This window comes from Sus scrofa, chromosome 6, assembly GCF_054392235.1.
Source record: "Sus scrofa isolate SSC_HxYL_T2T_F1_AM1 chromosome 6, Sscrofa_HxYL_maternal_Yorkshire_Landrace_v2.0, whole genome shotgun sequence".
Classification (NCBI taxonomy): Eukaryota; Metazoa; Chordata; class Mammalia; order Artiodactyla; family Suidae; genus Sus; species Sus scrofa.
In genome coordinates this window covers 1,974,982-1,994,876 of record NC_139388.1, presented here as the reverse complement: position 1 = coordinate 1,994,876, position 19,895 = coordinate 1,974,982, and the positions used below count along the sequence as shown (strand labels likewise).

General features: G+C 68.6%; 1 protein-coding gene across 1 annotated transcript; it reads left to right on the top strand.

The window, feature by feature from the left end:
• The first annotated feature begins 5,584 nt into the window (after nucleotides 1–5,584).
• ZNF469 (zinc finger protein 469) lies at nucleotides 5,585–18,452 on the top strand. The gene has a single exon (XM_021093670.2). It carries the CDS (start codon nucleotides 5,709–5,711, stop codon nucleotides 17,142–17,144), a length of 11,436 nt encoding a protein of 3,811 aa, XP_020949329.1. The 5' UTR covers nucleotides 5,585–5,708; the 3' UTR covers nucleotides 17,145–18,452.
• The last annotated feature ends 1,443 nt before the right edge of the window (nucleotides 18,453–19,895 follow it).

Sequence of the window (19,895 nt, the reverse complement as noted above, 5' to 3'; positions counted from 1 at the left end):
GGAGGCTCCTGGGGGCTCCGGGAGAGCGTGTGACAGGGACTGCAGCGTGCTATCCCCAGACTCACCCAGTGACACCGCCTGGTCCCACCAACAGCGTGTAGGCCTTGCCCTCTGGCGGATGTCTGGGACGGGGAGCGGGGCCCTGGGGTGGCTGTGGCGTGGGGACACGACGCCTTCACCCTCCACAGTCTCCCATTACCCACCCAAAACCCAGACAGTCCCTTCACCCTCGCCGCGCCTCCCAGCCAGGAGACCCTCACCCAAGAGCAGGCCACACCTGGCCGAGGGTCACCTCCTCAGAGGGGCCTCTGGGATCCCTTGGGGGCCGGGCCACCAGCCTCGGCCAGACTCCATTGGCTTCCTTCCCGCCTTCACAACCGGCAGCCGCGTGCTCCATCCTTGGGGGCCCCAGGCCTGTGCCCGCGCCGCTCAGGGCCCCTCCCTCGCCTCTGTTCCCGTCTTCAAGTGGGGTGAGCCTGACCTTGCAGGAAGGCCACGGGGTCAAGGCAGCGTCCACACTGGCCTCTCTTGTCAGGGCCGCAGCCTCCGTGAGCTCTCCTGGAGGGGGGAGGGGGAGAGGGGAGGGGGAGGGACCCCGCCCACCCACACCCTCCTCCACACCCATTCTGTCACCCAGCACCAGCCACTCCCCAGCCAGCAAGCTGTGCACGCGGGCACCGCTGGGCCAGGGCCAGGACGGAGTAGCAGGGCTGGGGGGCTGTGCGGTCCTCGACCCGCCCGGCACATAGCCCACCCTCACGGCCTCCCGGGAGCACCAGGGGCTGGGGCTTCAGCACCTGCACTCGGAGCACAGCCAGGACCAGGGGACCAAGGGGCAGATGCCTCGCCCCGCACCCGCCACGGCCTCGCTCCCTGGCTGGGCAGGAGCCGGAGGGCCCGGTCCCCGCCTCACAAAGGAGGCGTCAAGTCCTGGCAGGTCGGAGCAGGGAGGCCCAGGAGGCCGCGGGTCGAGAAGGACCTCTGAGTCCAGCCAGGGCCCTGGGCAGGGACGTTACAGTGCCCTCAAAACGGGAGCCAGGGTGGCCTGAGGAGTCACTGGCTCCAGCCCCTCATCTACAGCTGGGAAACTGAGGCCAGGAAGCAGGGGGCGGGGCACAGAGCTCCGCCTGGATCAGGCCATCGTGTCCCAGCTACCCAGCCACCCGCGCAGCCAGTGCGGGACAGCCCCACCCCGAGAAGTCGGAGGTCTCCCACACCTGCTTCACAGGTGGGCACAGAAACAGCTGGGAGGGCATCTCGAAAGAGGCGGGCTGGCATCCGCGGACTCAGCGCGTGCCGGCCGCGTGAGTGATCGGCTGCTCAGGCTGTCTCACCTCCCGGCCCCCGTCTTGGAGAGCAGAGCGTTCAGCCGCCCGGCTCGCCCTACCCCGCGGGGTCCCCCGGAAATGGGTGTGGATCAGGAAGGAGGGAGGATGGGCATCCTGAGCAGCGGAGCCCCTTGGCAAAGGCCCGGGGGGCACTGGGAGGGATGGCCTGGCCCTGGGCGGTGGTGAGGGAGCAGAGCCCCGCCCGAGACCGGAGCCGACCCTGGGCGGGTGGAAAGGGGAGGAATGGGAGCAGGGGCGACGTCCACGGGGAGGACCGGGCCAGGCTTTCGGCTCGACCCTCACCAGGAGCTGCTGCCCACACCGCGGTAGAGCCGGCCAGCACGACCGTGGGCTTGGGTCACCCAGAGGCGGAGGCCCGCTGGTGCTTCTGGGGGAAACGGAGACGCCCGCACTCCGGGCATCCCTGGGGGCTGGGATCTGGGGGATCGGATCTCCCCGCCTCACGGGGGCCCAGGCCTGCTGAGACCCACGCCGCCAGGTGCCCCTGCCTGCCCCACCGTCTGAGCACCTGGAGGGCCACACGCAGCACCAGGAGCCCACCACCCTGGAGCCGAGGAGGGAAGGTGACAGGTGGCTGGGCTCATGGGGGCAGGGCCACCCCAGGGCGGGGAGGGGCCGCTCTGAGATGCCACCTCACACCCCCGTGTGTTTACTCCATGCCATGTGACCTGGACAAGCACACCCCCACCCCCCACCCCCGAGCCTTGGTCTTCTTGTCCGTCGCTCCTGTGGCTTCTCACAGCAGAAGCTGTGCATCTGTCGCCCTTGTGGGCCCAGTGCCTGGCACAGCATCTGGCAGAAAGGTGGCAGCCCCTGGATGAATGAGTGGGCTGGAAGCTGCAGTGACGGCCCGGCCCCTGCTGGCCCTCCCCAGGCCCCGGCCCGCCCGCCCGCCCACCTTCGGGTCAGGGCACCTCCTGCCCTGTGGTGCTGTGCACCTGACATCAGTGGGGGTGGCGGGGGGGCGGGGATGCAAGTCAGTACAGCCCCCAAGAGCTGACCCGGGGGGACAAATAGCAGCTCGAAACAGCAGAGCATTATCCGCTGTTTCCGGGGCCGCGGGGCACAGGCACACTCTCTGGTCGTTAGCTGCGCTTCGCTGCTCTGTCTTTGGGAGGGAGGAGGAGGGAGGAATTTGTGGCTGTATTTTAAAACCACGGCGTGGCTGCTTCGACAGCCTCCGTCCAAATCACAGATGCGTCTGCCCTTGGCCCTGCGGTCGGTTTCCCCTGCTGGCCTCACGTGTGTTCGTTGCCGTACGATGTGTGCAGGTCCAAAGAGGACAACCCGGTGTCTCTCCACCCCGAGGGACCTGGGCGTGTGAGTGGCAGGTCGTCCACTGTGCAGAATATTTTGGAGCTGCTGGTGGTTGGAGAGGCAGACAGGCAGAACCAAGCCTTCGTCTCTGTATGCGGCGCTGTGGCCCTGCCGCCAGGACTCACAGTTAAATGCAAAGTGTAACAGACTGTGTGTGCAGTAGACTGTCTTTTGTTGAAAAAGGGGAATTGGGAATATTTACTCATATTTGCATCAGAAAACTCTGGAAGGAAACACAAGAAGCTGCCCTGAGTGCTGACCCAGCGGGACAGGGGGAGAGGGTCTTGGGCCTGGGAGACGGGGGGGTGCGACCCCTCAGTGCCAACCTTCGAATCCCAGGAGTGCGTGCACGAGAACAAATGTAAAATCACCATCAACCCAGTGGAAAGGCGGCCAGCTGACCCCACTCATGCAGCGCCCCCTCCACGGGCCGGGCTGAGCTCTCCTGGGCTCTCCTGGGTCCCCGGGGCCCGAGGCAGCTTCCCACGGCTCTGCGGGCTCCGTGTGGCTGGAAGCCACTCCTCACCGGCTCCCCGGCCCACCCCGCCCCCAACCGAGCACCAGATCAATGCTGACTTGTTCCCCATTTTCTTTGCAGCCAAGAAGCCCCTATCCCCACGGCGGCTGCGGCGACCACCTGAGGGCCGACGCCCAGGTATGTAGTGGGGACAGCCGGCCTGGGGGCTGGTCGGCCTCGTGCTGGCCTCCCCGCCCGCCCCCCCACCCCCGTCTCCTTGCATCTCGCCTGGGTGGTAATCAAGGCCTCCGGCTGCCTGTCCGAGAGATGCCTCCGGAGCCAGCTGTCAGGGCCGGCCCAAGGCTCCAAGCCACAGCGCTGGGCCTGTCACCTGAGGCTCTCCCCAGTGGCCAGCCCCTGCCTTTCCTGAGCGGCAACAGCACAGCCATTTCAAACCAGCAAACGAGCCTCTTCTTCCTGGTTCAGACCCCCCGCAAACCCCCTCCCTGTGATCCTGCCGCATCTGCTCTGCCGAGGGCCCAGAGGGGTGGCAGGCCCTCAGGCTTCCAGCATGCATAGGTCAGTTCCCATCTTCCTGCCTGCTGAACGCTGTGTGAGGGTGGCTTTCCCTCCCACCCTCTGACGGGGTTCCAGTGCGAGGCCCAGGTCACAGGTGGCGACACAAGGCTGCGCGAGGTGACGCGGGCGCCTGGGGACGTGCAGCCAGCACAGGTGGGGGACCAGGACCGGGGCCAGGATCACCGGCTCCAGCCCCTGCCCACCCAGCCCTCTCAGGGGGCACAGCACGGAGCCTGGGCCTGGGGTCCTCCCTGGCATCTATCTACTCTGGCCTGACTGGCCACCCCAGAAAACCCTGGAAGCTGGGAGGAGGCCAACCCTCGGGCCCTTCACCACTCCTCGCACCAGAGTCCGGAGCAGTGTGCCCAGGGGCACCCCTCGAGGGCAGGAGGCCCCCCGCGCTGCCCGCCTGCCCCCTGGGCTCCACTGCCTGGGCAGTTCAGGAGCAGAGACCCCCCAGGCCAGAGCCCCTCACTCCTGGGGAGGGCGGACACCAGCCCCAAGTGGGTGCAGAGCCCACTCCCTGCCCGACTCAGGCTGGATCTTCGCTCTTCAGTGGGTGATGAGCTCTGGCTGGGGGGCGTCCCTGGCTTTGGCTGGCAAAGGGGCACCCCAGGAGGCGGGCCACCCTTGCCCAAGATGCCAGCTGCAGCCTGGCTGCCTGCCCCACAAAGGCCTCTTGTCCTCCTGTTCATTCCTTCTGCGCACGGAACTCACTCCCTGCATCAAGTCGAGCAGCCCTGCACCTGCCCACACTCCCAGTCCCCGCTCCTGAGTGCCCTCTCCGTCCTCCTGCTCCAAGCCTGGACATCCACGCAGCCACCTCCTCCAGGAAGCCTCCTCTGATGCCGACCTGGCAGGCACTTCCTCCTCTGACCCTCCAGGTCCTGGGCTAAGTCTTACTTAGCATGTAGTAGGTGCTCAATAAATGCTGCTCTCCGGCCCCCACGGCAGCCTCTTTGGGCCGTCCAGGAGCGCTGAGCCGGGGCAGGCTCCACAGCTGTGGTCTGTCTGCTCCGTGGACCTTGGCCATGGGACACGACAGAAGCCGCCCACATGAGTGTGAGCTCATGAACCCGGGGTAGCCCCAGGAAGTGGCCTTCCTGCTGGGAGCAGCTGACTCAGGGCGGCTCTGGAGGAACCAAAGAGTCCTTCAGATAGAACCTGGTCTGACCCCTCCCCGCAGGCAAGGGGGAGAGGGGGCGCAGACGTGGGCAGGGTCCTGCCAGCAGCCGGGCGGCCAGCCCACCACAGCCTGGGACTCAGCCCTCGAAAAGCAGCAAGGCGGATGGTTGCCGAGCTTCTGCTCCGGAAGCCTCTGCCTGAAAGTAATGAGAGTCACTGCTGGCCACAGCTCAGTGGCCAGAAGGAGCCACGCGGCCTGTCCCAGGCTGTCTCCCACCTTGAGCCCAGAAGGGAGCTTTGGGGCAAAGGTGTTCAGAGCGATGAGCCCACCCACCCGGGGGCTTCAGGTGCCCCCAGAGCAGGGGGTGTGGGCTCAGGGCATCTGCCTCTCCTTCAAAATGTGGCCAGACCCCACATCCTTCCTGGGCTCTCTACCCTGGCCCCTGGATGTCTGTCACCCCACCGTGGGCCACTGGAGGGCCTCCCTGCTCAGGGCTCTGCTAGGGCTGCTTGGGGTGGCCCGGGGTCTTCTTAGACCTCAGGCCCCAACGCCATCTTCTTCCCTTCCTCTTCATCCTCAACCGCAGCCCCCACCCCACTAACCTCTCTCGGCCGGGCAGGAACTCTGCCCTCTCGTCTCTCAAGGTGCCAGGGAGCAAGGCGCCCTCCCCTAAGAGTCGGGGTCATGGGCCCACTGCTTCCGCTCCCACGCAGCCACGCGCTGCTGCCCGCTCACTCTGTCCTTTCCTTGCAGGCTGCAGTCAGGACCATGAGGGCCGGCTTCTCCCGGGTCCCCCAAGGGCCGAGGATGGCCGTCCAGCCCACTTCCCGCAGCCCCCCTCGGACCACAGCATCCTCCTAGCACCCGGGACGGAGGGGCCATGCCTGGGGAGCAGCCCCTCGGAGCGCCACCCCCAACCATGACTGGAGACCTGCAGCCCTGCCCAGCAGCCAGCGGCACAGGGGGCTCCCCGAAATGCCCTGCGGAGATCGGTGTCCTGGCCGGCAGGACCTCCAAGGCCGTGGGCGGCGGAACCCAGGGCACAGATGCCCCCAAGACCCAGGTGCGGCCCGCTGGGAGGGTGGGGGGCAGGGCCCCGCTCCCCAGCACCCAGTGCCTGAGCAGCACCCTCGCGAAGGGCAGCAGGCCCCGGGCCCCCGCCGGGAGGAGCCTCGCGCTGGCTCGAGCTCGGCAGGCGGGCAGGGCGGACGGCGGCGCCCCGCAGCCCCACAGTCTGAGCATCGCCGGCTCAAGGCCCAGACCTGCCATGGACGAGAAGACCCTCGAGGGCGCTCGGCCCCCCGACGCGGAGGTGCCCCTGGGCCCTGGAGCCGACGCCTGTCTCAGGCCGGGCCAGCCCCGGGCCCGGGCCTTGCCTGCTCCAGACGAGCTCAGCTTCCAAAAGTGCTTCCAGGAGACCCCCTCCAGCTTTACCTCCACCAACTATACCTCACCGAGCGCCACCCCGGGGCCCCCGCCCCTCAGGGCCCCCCAGAGCAGCGGCGCCAGCCCCGGCCGGCCAGCCGCCTACCCAGAGTTCCAGGCCAGTGAGGCCGTCGCCTGGCCACCCTCGGCCGACAGCAGTTTCCCAGGTGCTCGTTTGGGGGCGGCCCCCGCTGAGCCGGAGCCCTTCCCCGAAGGCGGCAGCCCCGGGGTGCTGGCCTTCCAGTTTCCCTTCCCGGAGCTGCCCGCGGCCGGCCCCAGGCCCTTCCCCGAGGACGCGACCGGGCCGGAGGACGCCAAGAGGGCGCTGGTGTTTGCCTTCCACCAGCCTCGGGGTGTGTGGCTGGAGGAGCCGGTGGGCACGGGCCAGTCCTACCCCCTGCCCACCCGGCCGGCTCCCCCACCCCCACCCTGCTACCCAGGCCAACCAGGTGGCCTTGACCCCCCCGGCGACCTCGGCAGTGCGCTTGCCCCTCCTGGTGCTGCGCCCCCGGCCCCTGGCCCCTTCTCAGAGAGCACGGCCACTTTCCAGGACGGCCTGCGCGAGAGCGTGACCAAAGTGCTCCCCGAGAAGCCCCTTTCGGTCCGTGATGGGGTGGGGAGCCCCAGGGCACCCCCAAACTCTCTGCCCCAGAGGCACTTTGCCAGGCAGGCATATGGAAGCCCCGCCGCCAGCCGGGTGGGCTCCAGCCCAGGGTCTCGGGACACAGAGCTGGCTGCCTCAGGGCCCCCCAGCACCAGACTGCCCCAGCTATGGGACCCCACCCCAGCCCCTTATCCCACTGCTGTCCTGGGCCCCCCAGCCTCTGCCACGAGTGCCTTCTTTGAAACGCAGCCCAGCTCAGGCCAGCGGCTCAGCCTCCCCCAGAGTCCCCCAGTGCCCTGGCCCCCGGTACTCCCGGCCAGTGGGCCTAGCCCCCACCAAATGGAGATGATGAACCAGCTGCCTTTCCCCCCAGGGGTCCCCGAGTGGCAGGGGGGCAACCAGGGGGCCCTGGGAGCTGCCAGCAAGACACCAGGGCCGGGGGAGAAGCTGGCGGTCCTGAGAAACAGCCCGGGCCAGCACAGCGGTGGCTCCCCCGGGCTGTTCACCTACAACGGCCTGAAGGACCCCGGAGCCCAGCCCCTGTTCTTTGGGGTGGCCCCACCCCAGGCCTCACCCCGGGGCACCCCCGGTCTGCCCCCACCCAGGGTGGTGGGAGCCTCGCCCAGTGAGTCCCCGCTGCCCTCTCCAGCCACCCACACCGCCAGCAGCAGCACCTGCTCGTCACTGTCCCCACTGTCCAGCAGCCCAGCCAACCCCAGCTCAGAGGAGAGCCAGCTCCCTGGGCCACTCGGGCCCTCCGCCTTCTTCCTCCCGCCCGCCCACCCCCAGGAGACTGGCAGCCCCTTCCCGTCCCCAGAGCCCTCTCATGCCCTCCCACTCCACTGCCAGCCTGAGCTAGCCAAGGGCTTCCCTTTCTGCACCGAGGGGCTGGAGGCCGAGGGCGCCTTCAAGTGCCTGGAGGAGACGCCGTTCCCCAGCTCAGGCCTTGAGGTGGGCAGCGGGCGGCTGGAAGGCTTCCCCCAGGAGCCACCCCCCTACTCCGCCCACCACTTCCCCCTCAGCAGCGCCAGCCTGGACCAGCTGGATGTGCTGCTCACCTGCCGGCAGTGTGACCGGAACTACAGCAGCCTGGCTGCCTTCCTGGGGCACCGGCAGTTCTGCAGCCTGCTGCTGGCCAAGGCCAAGGATGGCCACCAGCAGCCCCCGGGGCTCCCTGCGCCCCCTGCCGCCCCCTCCACACAAGCTGCCCCCAAAGCACCGGTCGCGGGGGGCCCGAGCCCACTGAGCCACACCAAGACAGCCCCTCTCCTGCTGGGGGCGGACATCCGGCCAGAGGGCAAAGACGAGCCCCTGAGGACGAGTTTCCTGCCCGGCCTGGCCACCGCCCCCTTCCCACTCCCCGCGGCAGACCTGGACCTGGAGGACGCCGCCAAGCTGGACAGCCTCATCACGGAGGCGCTCAACGGCCTGGAGTACCAGTCGGACAACCCCGAGATCGACAGCAGCTTCATCGACGTCTTCACGGATGAAGAGCCTTCGGGCCCCAGGGCCCCTGCCGTTGGGCAGCCCCCCAAGACCAGAGTGGGGGCAGTGCCAGAGAACAAAGCCCAGCCCCCGCTCCCAGCTACGGATGCCCTGCTGGCACCCCAGCCCCTCCGCCCTGGGGAGGGGGCCGGCCCCAGGCCCAAAACCCGCTCCCTGGGCCCAGCACCCACAGAGGCAGACGGGCCGGGCCTGGCCAGTCAGCAGAGGAGAGGAAAGCGGTTTAAGCTGTTCCAGAAAGAGCTGGACCCGGCCCACACAGCCAAGAGGCCAGGCAGGGGCACCAGAGCCACCCGGCTGAGGCCCAGGAGGAAGGGCGGCCGGGCCGAGCCGCCCCCACCCCGCCCCCGGGACCTCAGAACCCAGGCCCCCAAGAGCCGCGCAGACGCAGCTGGACGGGCCCTCCTGGTGGAGACTAGGAGTTCCAAGCGCCTGCGACTGTCCCCTGGCCAGGACCCCAGGCGGGGGAGGGCGCGGGGCGGCGCCTGGAGCAAGGAGTTCATCCAGAAGATCGTGCAGCAGAAGAACCGGGCTCGAAAGCCGCAGGGGCCGCCCGGGCCAGCCGCGGGCAGCAGGGGCAGCGGGCTCCGGGAGTGCCACTGCGCCTCGGAGTCGGAGGAGGAGGACGGCCCGCGGCCCAGGGGCTCCCGCTGCAGAGGCCGGCCCCGCCCCAGCGGCCGGAGGTGGCGCCGGGGCGAGAAGAGGAAGGAGGTGGACTTGGCCCCAGGTGCCAGAGAGGACGGACAGCAGCAGAAGCCCAGGAAGGTCGTGAGGCAGGAAGCCGCAAGGCACGGGGGCTGCCCGGGCCCCGAGGAGCTGGGCAGGCCCTGGCCCAGCCCCATCGAGAGGCCCGAGGCCCAGGGCCCATCACATGGCCCCGAGGAGAGACGCCCCCAGCATCGTCCGCAGGTTCTCACCGGCGCTGAGACCCCGGAGAAAGAGCAGGTGTCTCCGGACGACCTCCAAGACGCCGACCACCCTGAAATGGCCAAACGTCTCTCCCTCGACACCACCGACCTTGGCAGAGGGACGCCGAGCTCCTCTCCAGGCACCTGTGGGGGAGGAGGCGCCCACCCCCCAGCCCCAGAGCCACCGCAGCCCAGCAGGCGGGACGCCGTGCTGCCCCTTGAGAGCTCAGCCACGCTTGGTGCCCCCCGGTGCTCGGAGCCGGCCGTCTCCCTGGACGGACAGGAGCGCCCAGCCGCCCCGCCCGGAGAAGCCCCGGTGCCCGTTGCTGACGCCGCCGACACGGCCCACCCCGAACCCCACGCCCTCTTTTTGAGGACCCCCAGTCTCGGCTGTGATCCTGTTCTCATTCACGGAGACTCCTTGGGGGTTCCAGCTGCCCCAAAGGGGCCTCACCCCCACAGCAGGCCCCCCAACAAATCGTTCCTCAGCTCCAAAGGCTTGGCAGGCTTTTTCCACGAAGACCTGTGCTCCCAGCCCTCAGCCCCAGACAGCCTGCCTGCCAGCCGGCCTCGCCTCTGCCAGGACGGCGCGGATGCCAGGTCCCGAGAGCCAGCGCCCCCGGGGGAGCCACCCTACACGGTCGTCATGAGTCCGGGCAAAGCCGAGTCGCCGCTGGCCCTGGAGCCCACAGCCCTCTTCTCGGGGCTGCCCACGGACAGCTTCCACCTGCCGATCTACAGCAGCCCGTCTGGGGGCCGGGATAGCCCCGTGCCGCGGGCCTGTGCCCCCCCTCCGCCAAGGACAGCCCACATAGACGCACCAGGCACCGCGTTCCCGCCCGAGAAGGGCTGGTCTGTGCTGGAGGAGGGGCGTCCAGTGCTGCCCAGTCACCCAGGCCCTTATCCCGGCCTCTCCGAGGAAACGGCGTCTGGTCAGGAGTGTCCCAAGGAAGCGGCCACAGCCGCCGACCTCCCCGCCGCGCCGGGCGAGGTGGCGGCCTGTAGCAGCGCTTTCGCCGGCCAGCTGTCTGAGGATGAGCTGGAGATCAAAAAGCTGGTCACCGAGCTGGAGAGTCAGCTGCAAAGCAGGGGTGCACCGGAGGCCCCCGGACGGCAGCCAGGAGCCCGTGTCGCCCGTCCTGGGGGGCTGAGCCCACACCCAGAAGGGGTGGGAGCGGCCGGGGCCACTCCTGGGAGTGCTCTGGGGAGCCCCCAGGAGGAGTGGCCCCCCTTCCACCTGGGAGAAGCAGCCCTGCCCTCCGGCACCCACAAAGACGTGGTTTCTGGGGGTCCTTTCAGCCCCATTGGGGCCAGCCTCAGCTGCCAGCCGCTGCAAAGAACGAGAGTATGTAAGACGGGGCTGCCAAGGGCAGAAGGGGACCTAGGAACCCCCTGCTCACCAGAGCCCAGAGACTCCCTCACAGCCCCCCGCAGCCCCAAGCCGGAGCCTTCACTTGCTCAGAACAAGGGGGCCGCCGGCACACAGCACGGCCAGGACCTCGCGCTGCTCCCTCCCTGCGCACGGAGAGGGGGGCTTTCCCCAGGATCCTGCCGAGAGAGCCCGGAGCTGGAAGCATTCAGCAGCCCTGTCGCCCCTCTGGCACCTGGCTTGGCATGTCAGGGTGCCACCCCCCCTTCTGGTGCCAGTCACAGCCATGCCCCCGAGGGACACTCTGTGAGTAGCACAGCTGGACTGGAAGGAGCAGGGCCTCTCTGCCTCGTGGCAGGGGACCTTGGCCTTGAGGGTAACGAGGTGTGTGTAACCTCAGGGGCCTCCCCGAGTCACGCCTGCATGCCCGACCCCAGCCCCGACAGGAGGCCCCAGGGCCCAGCCGCGAGCCCCCTTCATCAGCTCCAGCTCCTGGTGGCCAGAGCAGCTGAGAGGGAAGACAACACGCTGGCCTTACAGGGAGCCCCGCCGGCTGACACCCAGAGCCTTCAGCACAGCCACCCCTCAGACCTGGGAGGAGACGGCACGGAAGTCGGGGAAGCGGCTTACAGGCCTGCCCGCGGCTTCCCAAGGACTATGCGGATGACAGCTGCCCCTGCTGGGGCCAGACGTCACCTGGGGCCAGAGGGAGAAGGACAGCTGTGCTCACTCGGCCAGGCTGAGAAGCCCGCGGGCCAAGTTGAAGCCAGCCAGCGGCAGCGAGAGGGCCAAGGGAGGCCAGAGTTGCTGCGCGACCTTGCCGCAGCCAGCGCCCACCCCGAAACCACAGCGGCCAGGCTCGCGGGAGCTGCAGACCGGCCGGGGGGGCAGCTCCAGGGCAGCAGGGCAGCCGTGGGCCTTTGGAATGAGGCACAGGCCACCCCAAGCCCCACCGGCTCTGAGGCAGGATCTTCCAGCCCAGCCTCGCCAGCAGCTCACCCCCGACACAGTCCTGGCCCCCACACTCGGGAGCGGGCCAGCGGCCCCAGGCTTCAGAAGCCTCTGCTGTTCGCTGCGGAGAGCCCAGCACCCCCGCTCAGGGACCTGGCCAGCTGCACCTCCACCCCCACTGCTGCAGCCACCCCCCATCCCCGCGGCCTCGAGCCCCCGCCCCAGGAAGACGCGCCCACAGCACCTGCAGCGGAGCCAGGGGGGCAGCCCCCAGCGTCTCCATCCTGCAGGGACCCTACCAGCTTGCAACCTCCAGCAGCCCCTTCTCCTGCCCAGGCTGCTCCAAAAAGGGCTGACTGCACCCCAGCCCCGACAGACGCTGGGGCGCCGCCTGCAGTGCCCCCACCTCTGAGGACAAGCCTCTGTGGCCTGTCCAAGGGAAGCCTGGCTCCCTGCCCTCTCCTGGGGAACTGTCGCCCCCTGGAAGACCCTCCCCAGGGCCAGCCCGGCTTCATCAGTGTCCTCACTCCTGCCTTTGGAGGGGACCGCCCTGGAGGTCACATGTCGAGAACCCTGGAGGGTTCCGGAAGAATCAGGCCAAGAGAAGCTCCTGCCTGTGCCACCCGTCCCCCCACAGCGAGGGCCGTCTCCCCGAAGGAGACGGTCGAGGCGGCTGCCCTGCCCCGCACTCCCACCACAGGTGGCCTCGGGGCGGTCAGAGGCCCCAGGGCGGCGTGGCCAGACCCCAAGGCAGCACCGCCCAACTCCCCCCCCAGTGGGATCACCACGGGCCCCTCCTCAGAGTCTTCAGGCAACAGGGAAGGCCAGGGTGTCACCGCTGTGCCCACTGACCCTCCTCCACAGGGGCCCTCAGGGCCAGACCCCCACTCCTGCCCGGAAGGCGAAGCCTCGGCCAGCCTCCAGGGACAGGAGGGCGTGGAGGTGCCATCCGGCGTGACCAAGATGTCCGAAGCCAACACCAGAGGTCTGCCGGTCACCCGCCCTTCGGCAGAGCTCGGCCCAGGCGGAGCAACTCCGAGCAGCAGAGCCGGTGACTCCAGACCCTGCTCCCCGCAAAGCCTCGGAGACAGCCTCTACCTGAGACCCCAGGGGCACTCTCTCGGGCCCCAGGACGCCAGGCAGAAGCCTCGCGGCTTGAAAAAGGAGCCCGTGGTCACCGAGAACGGGCACTGGAGGGACAGCGCCCCCAGCGGGCAGCCCGTGACCTGCGAGGTCTGCTGGGCCTCCTTCCGCTCCGGGCCAGGACTGAGCCGACACAGAGCCAGGAAGCATGGGCTGCACAGGGGTGCTGCCTCCCAGCCAAGCCCCCCGGCCCCACCTGCTCCCCCGACCGGGGAGCCCGCGGCCCAGACAGGCCACCCCCCTGGGAAGAAGAGCCGCAGGGCGCCGGGAAAGGAGAAGCTGAGGCACTTGGCGAGAGACCTCAGCCAGGCCGTCGGGCCGCCACCGCCGCCTCCAGTTCGCATCTCCGTCTCCGTGGCTTCTGCACACGCCGCGAGTCCTGAGCGGTCCCGGGGGCTGAGACGGGGACCCAGCGTCCTGGGAGCGCCAGGCTGTCCCCTCAGCCAGGAACCGCACCCCCCGGGCCTGGGCAAGCACGGGGTGGACGTGCAGCCTGCAGAGCCCAGGAAACGGGACCGGCTGGAGAGGGCTGGGCCCCATCCCAAGCAGGCGGAGAAGGGCGGGGGCCAGAGGCGGGGCCGACCACCCGCAGACCCCCCCAGCCAGCCAGAGGGGAGATCCAACAGGAAAGCCAGGAGGAAGCCGAGAGCCAGAAGGCCCCGAGAGGAGGGCGGCCCCCAGGCCCCTCCTGATGTGACTTCCGAGAGCAGCGGCTGGAACCCCTCAGCTGCCATCGTCGTCTCCGTGGCCCCTCTGAGCGGCCGCCTCTCCCCGGAGACTGAGCAGGAGACCCGAGCCACGCAGCTGCCTCTCACGGCCACAGAGCTAGAGGGGACGCCCGCCCGGAAGTCACCTGGGGACTGGGTGGCCTCTCCAGGGATGGTGGAGGGGGTGTCTCCTGGGGAAGAGCCAGGGGGGCGGACGGCAGCCTTGGCAAGAGGGTCCTGGAGGCCCAGAGAGACCAGGATGTCCGGCGTCGGCAAAGAGCCATCAAGGGCGGCTGGGGGCGGCCCCACAGGGGACGGCAGAGCGGCTGAGAGCGGCCCGGAGCAAGATGGCCGGGAGGGGCCCCCCGAGACTCATGGTTCTGAGGCAGGCGGCTCCATCAGCAGTTGCTTCCAGGGTCTCCTGCACAGCCCGGGAGACAGGGCCCAAGGACCGGTGGGCACTGCTGCTGGAGTCCCCAGCCCCCGTCTCCAGGACCCTCTGAGCTTGTTTGACGACGAGGCCGCCTTTTCCCAGCTTTTCCCTCTGGGTGGCCGCCTGGCTCAGAAGAAGCAGCCCCGTGTCTACGGGAAGCGCTGTAAAAAGCCGAAGCCCCCAGCCCGGCCCGAACCCAGCGGCCAGGTTGGGGGCGGTGCCCTGTCCTCTGCCCGCCTGCCCACAGACCTCAGCGACTCCGGCTCGCTCTGCCTGTCCCACGAGGACCCATGGGGTGATGAGGCCACAGGTGTGCCTGAGTCCTTCCTCCTGGAGGGCTTTCTCAGCAGCAAGGTGCCTGGCATTGACCCCTGGGCCCCGGGCCCCAGCCTGTGGACCCTGGAGCCTGAGGCCGAGGCCAACCCCTGCCACACGGAGGACCACCGGTCCGATAACATCCCGGAGCTGCACATGGTCCCGGCGGCTTGGCGAGGCCTGGAGATGCAGCCCCCCACTGACGAGGCCACCTCCTCTCCAGGAGACGCGAGCCCTGAGCCCCCCAACCTGGAGCGAGAGCACTACGACCTTGGGGTCCCCGGGAGCACGGTGGATCTGGAGACTCTGGGTGCCAAGCTGGAGATGCAGAACCTGTGCTTCCTGGGACCCAGGGAAGACCCTGCAGGTCTCCCCGGCGGCAGCGTCTTGGACCTCCAGGCCACGGCCAGTTCCCAGGACCCACGGAGCAGCACAGAGGAAGCAGCCAGGGCCAGCAAGGCCCCAGGAGGAGGCCAGCAGGCCAAGGCCGGGAGGGCGTCCTACAAGTGCAGGGTGTGCTTCCAGCGCTTCCACGGACTGGGCGAGCTGGACCTCCACAAGCTGGCCCACAGCCCCTCACCGCCCCCCACCTGCTACATGTGCGTGGAGCGCAGGTTCGGCTCCCGGGAGCTGCTGCGGGAGCACCTGCAGGAGAAGCACGTGCAGAGCAAGGCGGGGCTGTGGGCCTGCGGCATGTGCCTGCGGGAGGTCGCGGACGTCTGGATGTACAACGAGCACCTGCGGGAGCACGCAGTGCGGTTCGCCCGCAAGGGGCAGGCGCGGAGGTCCTTCGGGGACCTGCCCGGATGCTGGGAGGGGGACAGCGTGGTTCCACGCTTCCTGAGCGGCATCGCGGAACAAGCCTCCAAACCCCACAAGGGTAAGCGCTCCACCAGCAAGGCGGACGGGGGGCCCGCAGAGGCAGCGGAGCAAGACCTGGGAGCTGGGAGAGGATGCCCCAGGGAGAGGCCGAGACCCAAGGCCCGCGAGGAGAGTTCCGACCCACATGGCGCCGGCAGCCCGGCAGCCTGCGCCAACCCCGCGCCGCTTGGCGCTGCCTCATCCCCTGACGCCTGTCCCGACGGCGAGCCCCTCCTCCCAGCCGTCGCGGTGCACCAGGACTGCAAGGACCCCGCCCGCGATTGCCACCACTGCGGGAAGCGGTTCCCCAAGCCGTTCAAGCTGCAGCGCCACCTGGCGGTGCACAGCCCGCAGCGCGTCTACCTGTGCCCCCAGTGCCCGCGAGTCTACCCTGAGCACCGGGAGCTGCGCGCGCACCTGGACGGCGAGCACGGGCTGAGCGGGGAGCTGGAGCTGCAGCACACCCCGCTCTACGCCTGCGAGCTGTGCGCCAACGTCACGCACATCAGCAAGCGGTCCTTCGTCTGCAGCTCCTGCAACTACACCTTCGCCAAAAAGGAGCAGTTCGACCGGCACATGGACAAGCACCGGAGGAGGGGGCAGCAGCCCTTCACCTTCCGAGGCGTGCGGAGGCCCGGCGCCCCTGGTCAGAAGGCCTCGGCCCGCGAGAGCTCGCTGCCCAGCAAACGGCGCAGGGTGGCGGTGGCCAGCAGCCCCCGCAGGTCCGACGTGTCCCTGTGCAGCAGCCCTGCCCTGAGCGAAGGGTCCCTCTCAGCCCGGCTCCAGCCCTGCCCGGAAGCAGCTCCCAGCGCCACCGCAGAGCAGCCTAGGACCCCGGAGAGGCCCATAGACCCTGTGGGCCACCCGGTCAGGGACGGAGATCTGCCCTCTGACCTCCTGCCTCTGTCTCTCGCTCCTTTCCCAGTGGCCTCTCCTGATGGCAAGGAGGGCCACAAGCTGGACCAGGCCCTAGAGAGCTCCGAGGACCTGGGCAGCCCTGGGCCCTTCCTCCAGCAGGCTCTCCCACTGGGGGGCTGTCTGCCCCGCCCAGGGGCCAGAGGCCAAGACGACGAAGGAAAAGGGGCTGCCAGCCCATCCTCGGAGAAGCCCCGGACCCCCAGTGCACCTGGCAAACGTGCCCCCGGCCATCGCCCGGAAGCCCCCTCCCTGCTCTGGGAGGAGAAGCAGGGGTCCACCAGTCCCATGGTGCTGGTGGGGGGTACGGGAGGCCCCTCCCACAGAGGCAGTGCCACCAAGCCTGGGGGCGGCCGGGGCTCATCAAAGGACAGACCAGCCTCATCCTCACCCAGCAGAGCGCCCAGGTTCCCAGGACCACTGAAGAAGGCGGTGGCCAGCCCGACACCCAGAGAGCTAGCCCACGGCACTGAGGACGGGCCGAAGCCCGCCACCCGCAAAGCCAAGCCAGGCCCCAGCTCCCAGAGTGCTGGAGGCCCCCAGCAGGGCACCAAGACGGCGGGCGGCAGCCAGCCCCAGCCGGCCAGCGGGCAGCTCCAAAGTGAGACAGCCACCACCCCAGCCAAGCCCAACTGCCCGGGCCAGGGCCCCGCCCCAGCCAAGGGCTACCCCAAGGGACCAAGGGAAGCTGGTGACCAGGGGCCAAAACGGAGCCTGGGCTCCAGGGAGGACAGGGACATGAGTGAGAAGACAAGAAAGGGCCGGGCCCTGGGGCCAACCAGGAATGAAGCCGCGGGGAGCCTGGGGAGAGGCCCCTCGGTCCCTGACAGACCCGCCCGGACTCCCCGAAAGCAGGCCACTCCCAGCCGTGTGCTCCCTGCCAAGCCCAGGCCCAGCAGCCAGAACAGTGAGACGCCCCCCCAGCCCTCGGAGCTGCGGAAAGGGGAGCCCAGCCACATCCAGGGGGTCGGCAGGCGCGGCAAGGAGGGGCTGGGCAAGACCCTCCCCCAGGCAAGACCCCTGCACAGGCCCCCCAGGAGGGGCGGGGCTGTCCACGGTGCTGAACTGGCCACCTCCCGGGCCTGCAGGACAGCCGAGTCCCAGAACCACCTCCTCAGCCAGCTCTTTGGGCAGAGACTAACCAGCTTCAAGATCCCTTTAAAGAAGGACTCTTGCGAGTAACGTGTCGGAGCAGCGAGGGCCTGGGAGCCGTGTCTCACGCGGCAGCGGGATCCCCAGGAGGCTCTGAGGCGCTCCAGTCCTTGGAGAGTTTGCCTGGTGGCCATGTCTTAATCCCCCGACTTACCAGGCCCGCGCCTAGACTTAGGGTTTAGAGCTGCGGATCCAATGCTTTGAGCAGGGCCCGGAGTGGACAGCAGTCCCTTTCTAGCTGGCAGGTGGGTGTGAGGGGCGGGCCAGCTGCAGCCTCTTTGAGACCGCGCAGCTGTTTTCTCAGTAGCAAGGCCTCAAAGAGATAGGAGCTCACCTCCTCCTCGGTGTAACCCACTGCCAAGGCCCACTATGCCACAAAGCCCCTTTGCTTTGAAGGTTTGCACAGGGACTCCCCCCCCCATGTCATCGAGCAGGGAAGTAAGTTGAGGCAGCTGCCAGTCAGAAGGTGGCAGACTCCCTCTTGGTTGCGTTGCTGCTGTTGCTGGAATTCCAAAGTGACCCTAGAAATCAGATGGGGGCAGAAGGGCCACCGGCCCCACATGGCACAGTGGGGCCTCCCTGACCACAGGGTCATGCCGGCCACTGTCCATGCGCTGACGGAAAAGGGTCTCCGGTGCACCTCGACCCCTGGGGACCGGCCAGCTCCCACCGGTCCTCCCTCCCCGCCCCAGAGCCCCCAGCCCAGCCCCCGCGGATGCCCTCTCGAGCCCTCCTCCTACACGGACGGAGCTCTCTGCTGCAAGTATCGGCCATTTGACTCCGAAATTTCTGGTGCTATTTCCACGTTGTAATGTGAATACAGGCTTCTTTGATCTGTTTTGCCTGGAGGATGGGTCGGGCCAGGAGGCACGAGGGGCTGCCTAACCCACAGCACCGGGGGCCCGAGAAGTCCTTCTCTGGCTCCAGCCCCACGGTCAGGTCGGAGCAGCCACGTGGGACCCTCAAGGCCGGGGGTGGCACTGCCACTGGTCCAGGGGGCATCTCCTGCACTGACACGACCCAGGGGTCGGCACCACGTCCTCTTGCAGGATGCTGTCCTCCCGGGGCAGGAGGGAAGGGCTTCCTTCTGTTCTTGGGTACCGCTGAGGTTTGTGGTTCCTTTTGTTCTGTTTCGTTTTGGGGTTTGGTTTTTTGTTTTTTGTTTTTTTCCATTTTTACCTTGGATGCAATGTGTGTGTCAAGAGTTTTCATTTTGACCTTTCGAAGGAGACCAAATCAGGCCCAAACTGCCTTTCTAGAAGGTGTGTGTGCCGCTCAGAGCGCCTCTTTAGTGCTGATAAATAAAACCTGGGGGACTCCGAGGTTGTACTGGAAAAATCAGAGCAAATCCATGCTGTCACATAGACGCCCACTGTTTTCACGGGGGCCTCCAGCTGTGGCCTCTGTCCTCCCCTGCCCCACCTGAGCTGCCACTTCCCTCTTGGGGACAGTGAAGCCCCCCAGACCTGTTACCATGGCGCCAAAAATGCCTTAAGCGCTGGGCAGGGCCCTCTCGGAGCAGAAGAGAGCGGCTCTGCAGGGCCGCGGAGGGTGCAAGCCAGGAGACCCACCCCCACTGCACGCCCAGACCCCTCGTGCCCCATGTGCCCCGAAGACCCCCTCAAAGGCCCCCGTGTCCCGGACAAGCACCCGAATGGCAGGGAGGGCCCTTCAGGGGCCGGCACCAATCCTGCCCCCGTCCTGCCCCTGACAACTGCCCAGGCACCAGCCGTCCCTCAGAAAAGTCCCCCAGCGATGCGCTGGCAGGAGGCGGGGAGCCTCGCCAGCCCTTCCAAGGGAGCGGACCCTGCACAGACCCTGGGACGACCCAGCCCCCGGCCCGCCCCCCACCCCCCCCCACCATCCTCATCCCGCCAGGAACGCAGTCCCCAGGTCCTCTCCCCCAGCCTCAGCCCCACCCATCAACGTCCCCGCCCGGGGGGCTGCCTCCAAATGCCTGGCATTTTCATGCCTACTGTGCGCTGGGGAACCAGCCAGCGGCTGGGGTGGCAGTGAGTGGAGGCTGAGCCACCTTCGCGAAAGGCCGTCTGGGGCCTTGGCGGTGGACACCCATGGGGCTCACCACGCTTGGGCCGCCTGGGCCCGCACCTGCCTCAGACTGTGCATCTGGGGGTCGGGCAGGCAGGTGCTCTGCGCGTCACACGCCTTCAAGGTTTGTGAGCAAACCTGGGCCCTGAGCCCACGCGCTGACCCAGACGCACAGCGAGGACAGCACGGCCTGGCCAGCAGGTGGCAGCATTCGCCGGGGCCGCTGGGCCACGTGCAAAGGGCCCAGGTGCGCCAGGCCCCTCGGCCTCGCCCACAGGCTCAGAGATGCCGTCACCGACCGCGTAGGCGCGTGCCCTCTCCGTGGCCCCGCACACAACCACGTGAGTGACGGGGAGCATCTGAGGACCAGGCCCGTGAAGGGGCCTGTGGGAGCCGCGGGGTGGGCTGCACAGGGTGGGAGAGGGTCCGGGGGAGGCCCACGCCCTGACGACCGACTGGAGGAAGCCGAGCAGGCGGAGCCCGCCCCCAGCTGCGGGTGTCCCCGGGCAGAGCTGCTCCTGGGCGCTGAGGGCCTGGCCCACTGAGAGGCTGCAGCCTCCCCTGTGGCCGCGGGGGCAGGGAGGCTGCGTATCCCGCGGCTGCATCCTCAAGGCCCATCGCCCTGCAGCCTGGAGACACGGAAGGAGAGAACAGGGGACAGGGCAGGGGACAGGCTTGGGGGGCACGGGCAGCGGGAGGGAGAGCTGGTGGTGGGTCAGGTGGGCCAGGTCC

What these genes read in the sequence shown, in the direction of transcription:
- ZNF469 (XM_021093670.2), top strand. Translation starts at nt 5,709, where the DNA reads ATGCCTGGGGAGCAGCCCCTCGGAGCGCCACCCCCAACCATGACTGGA.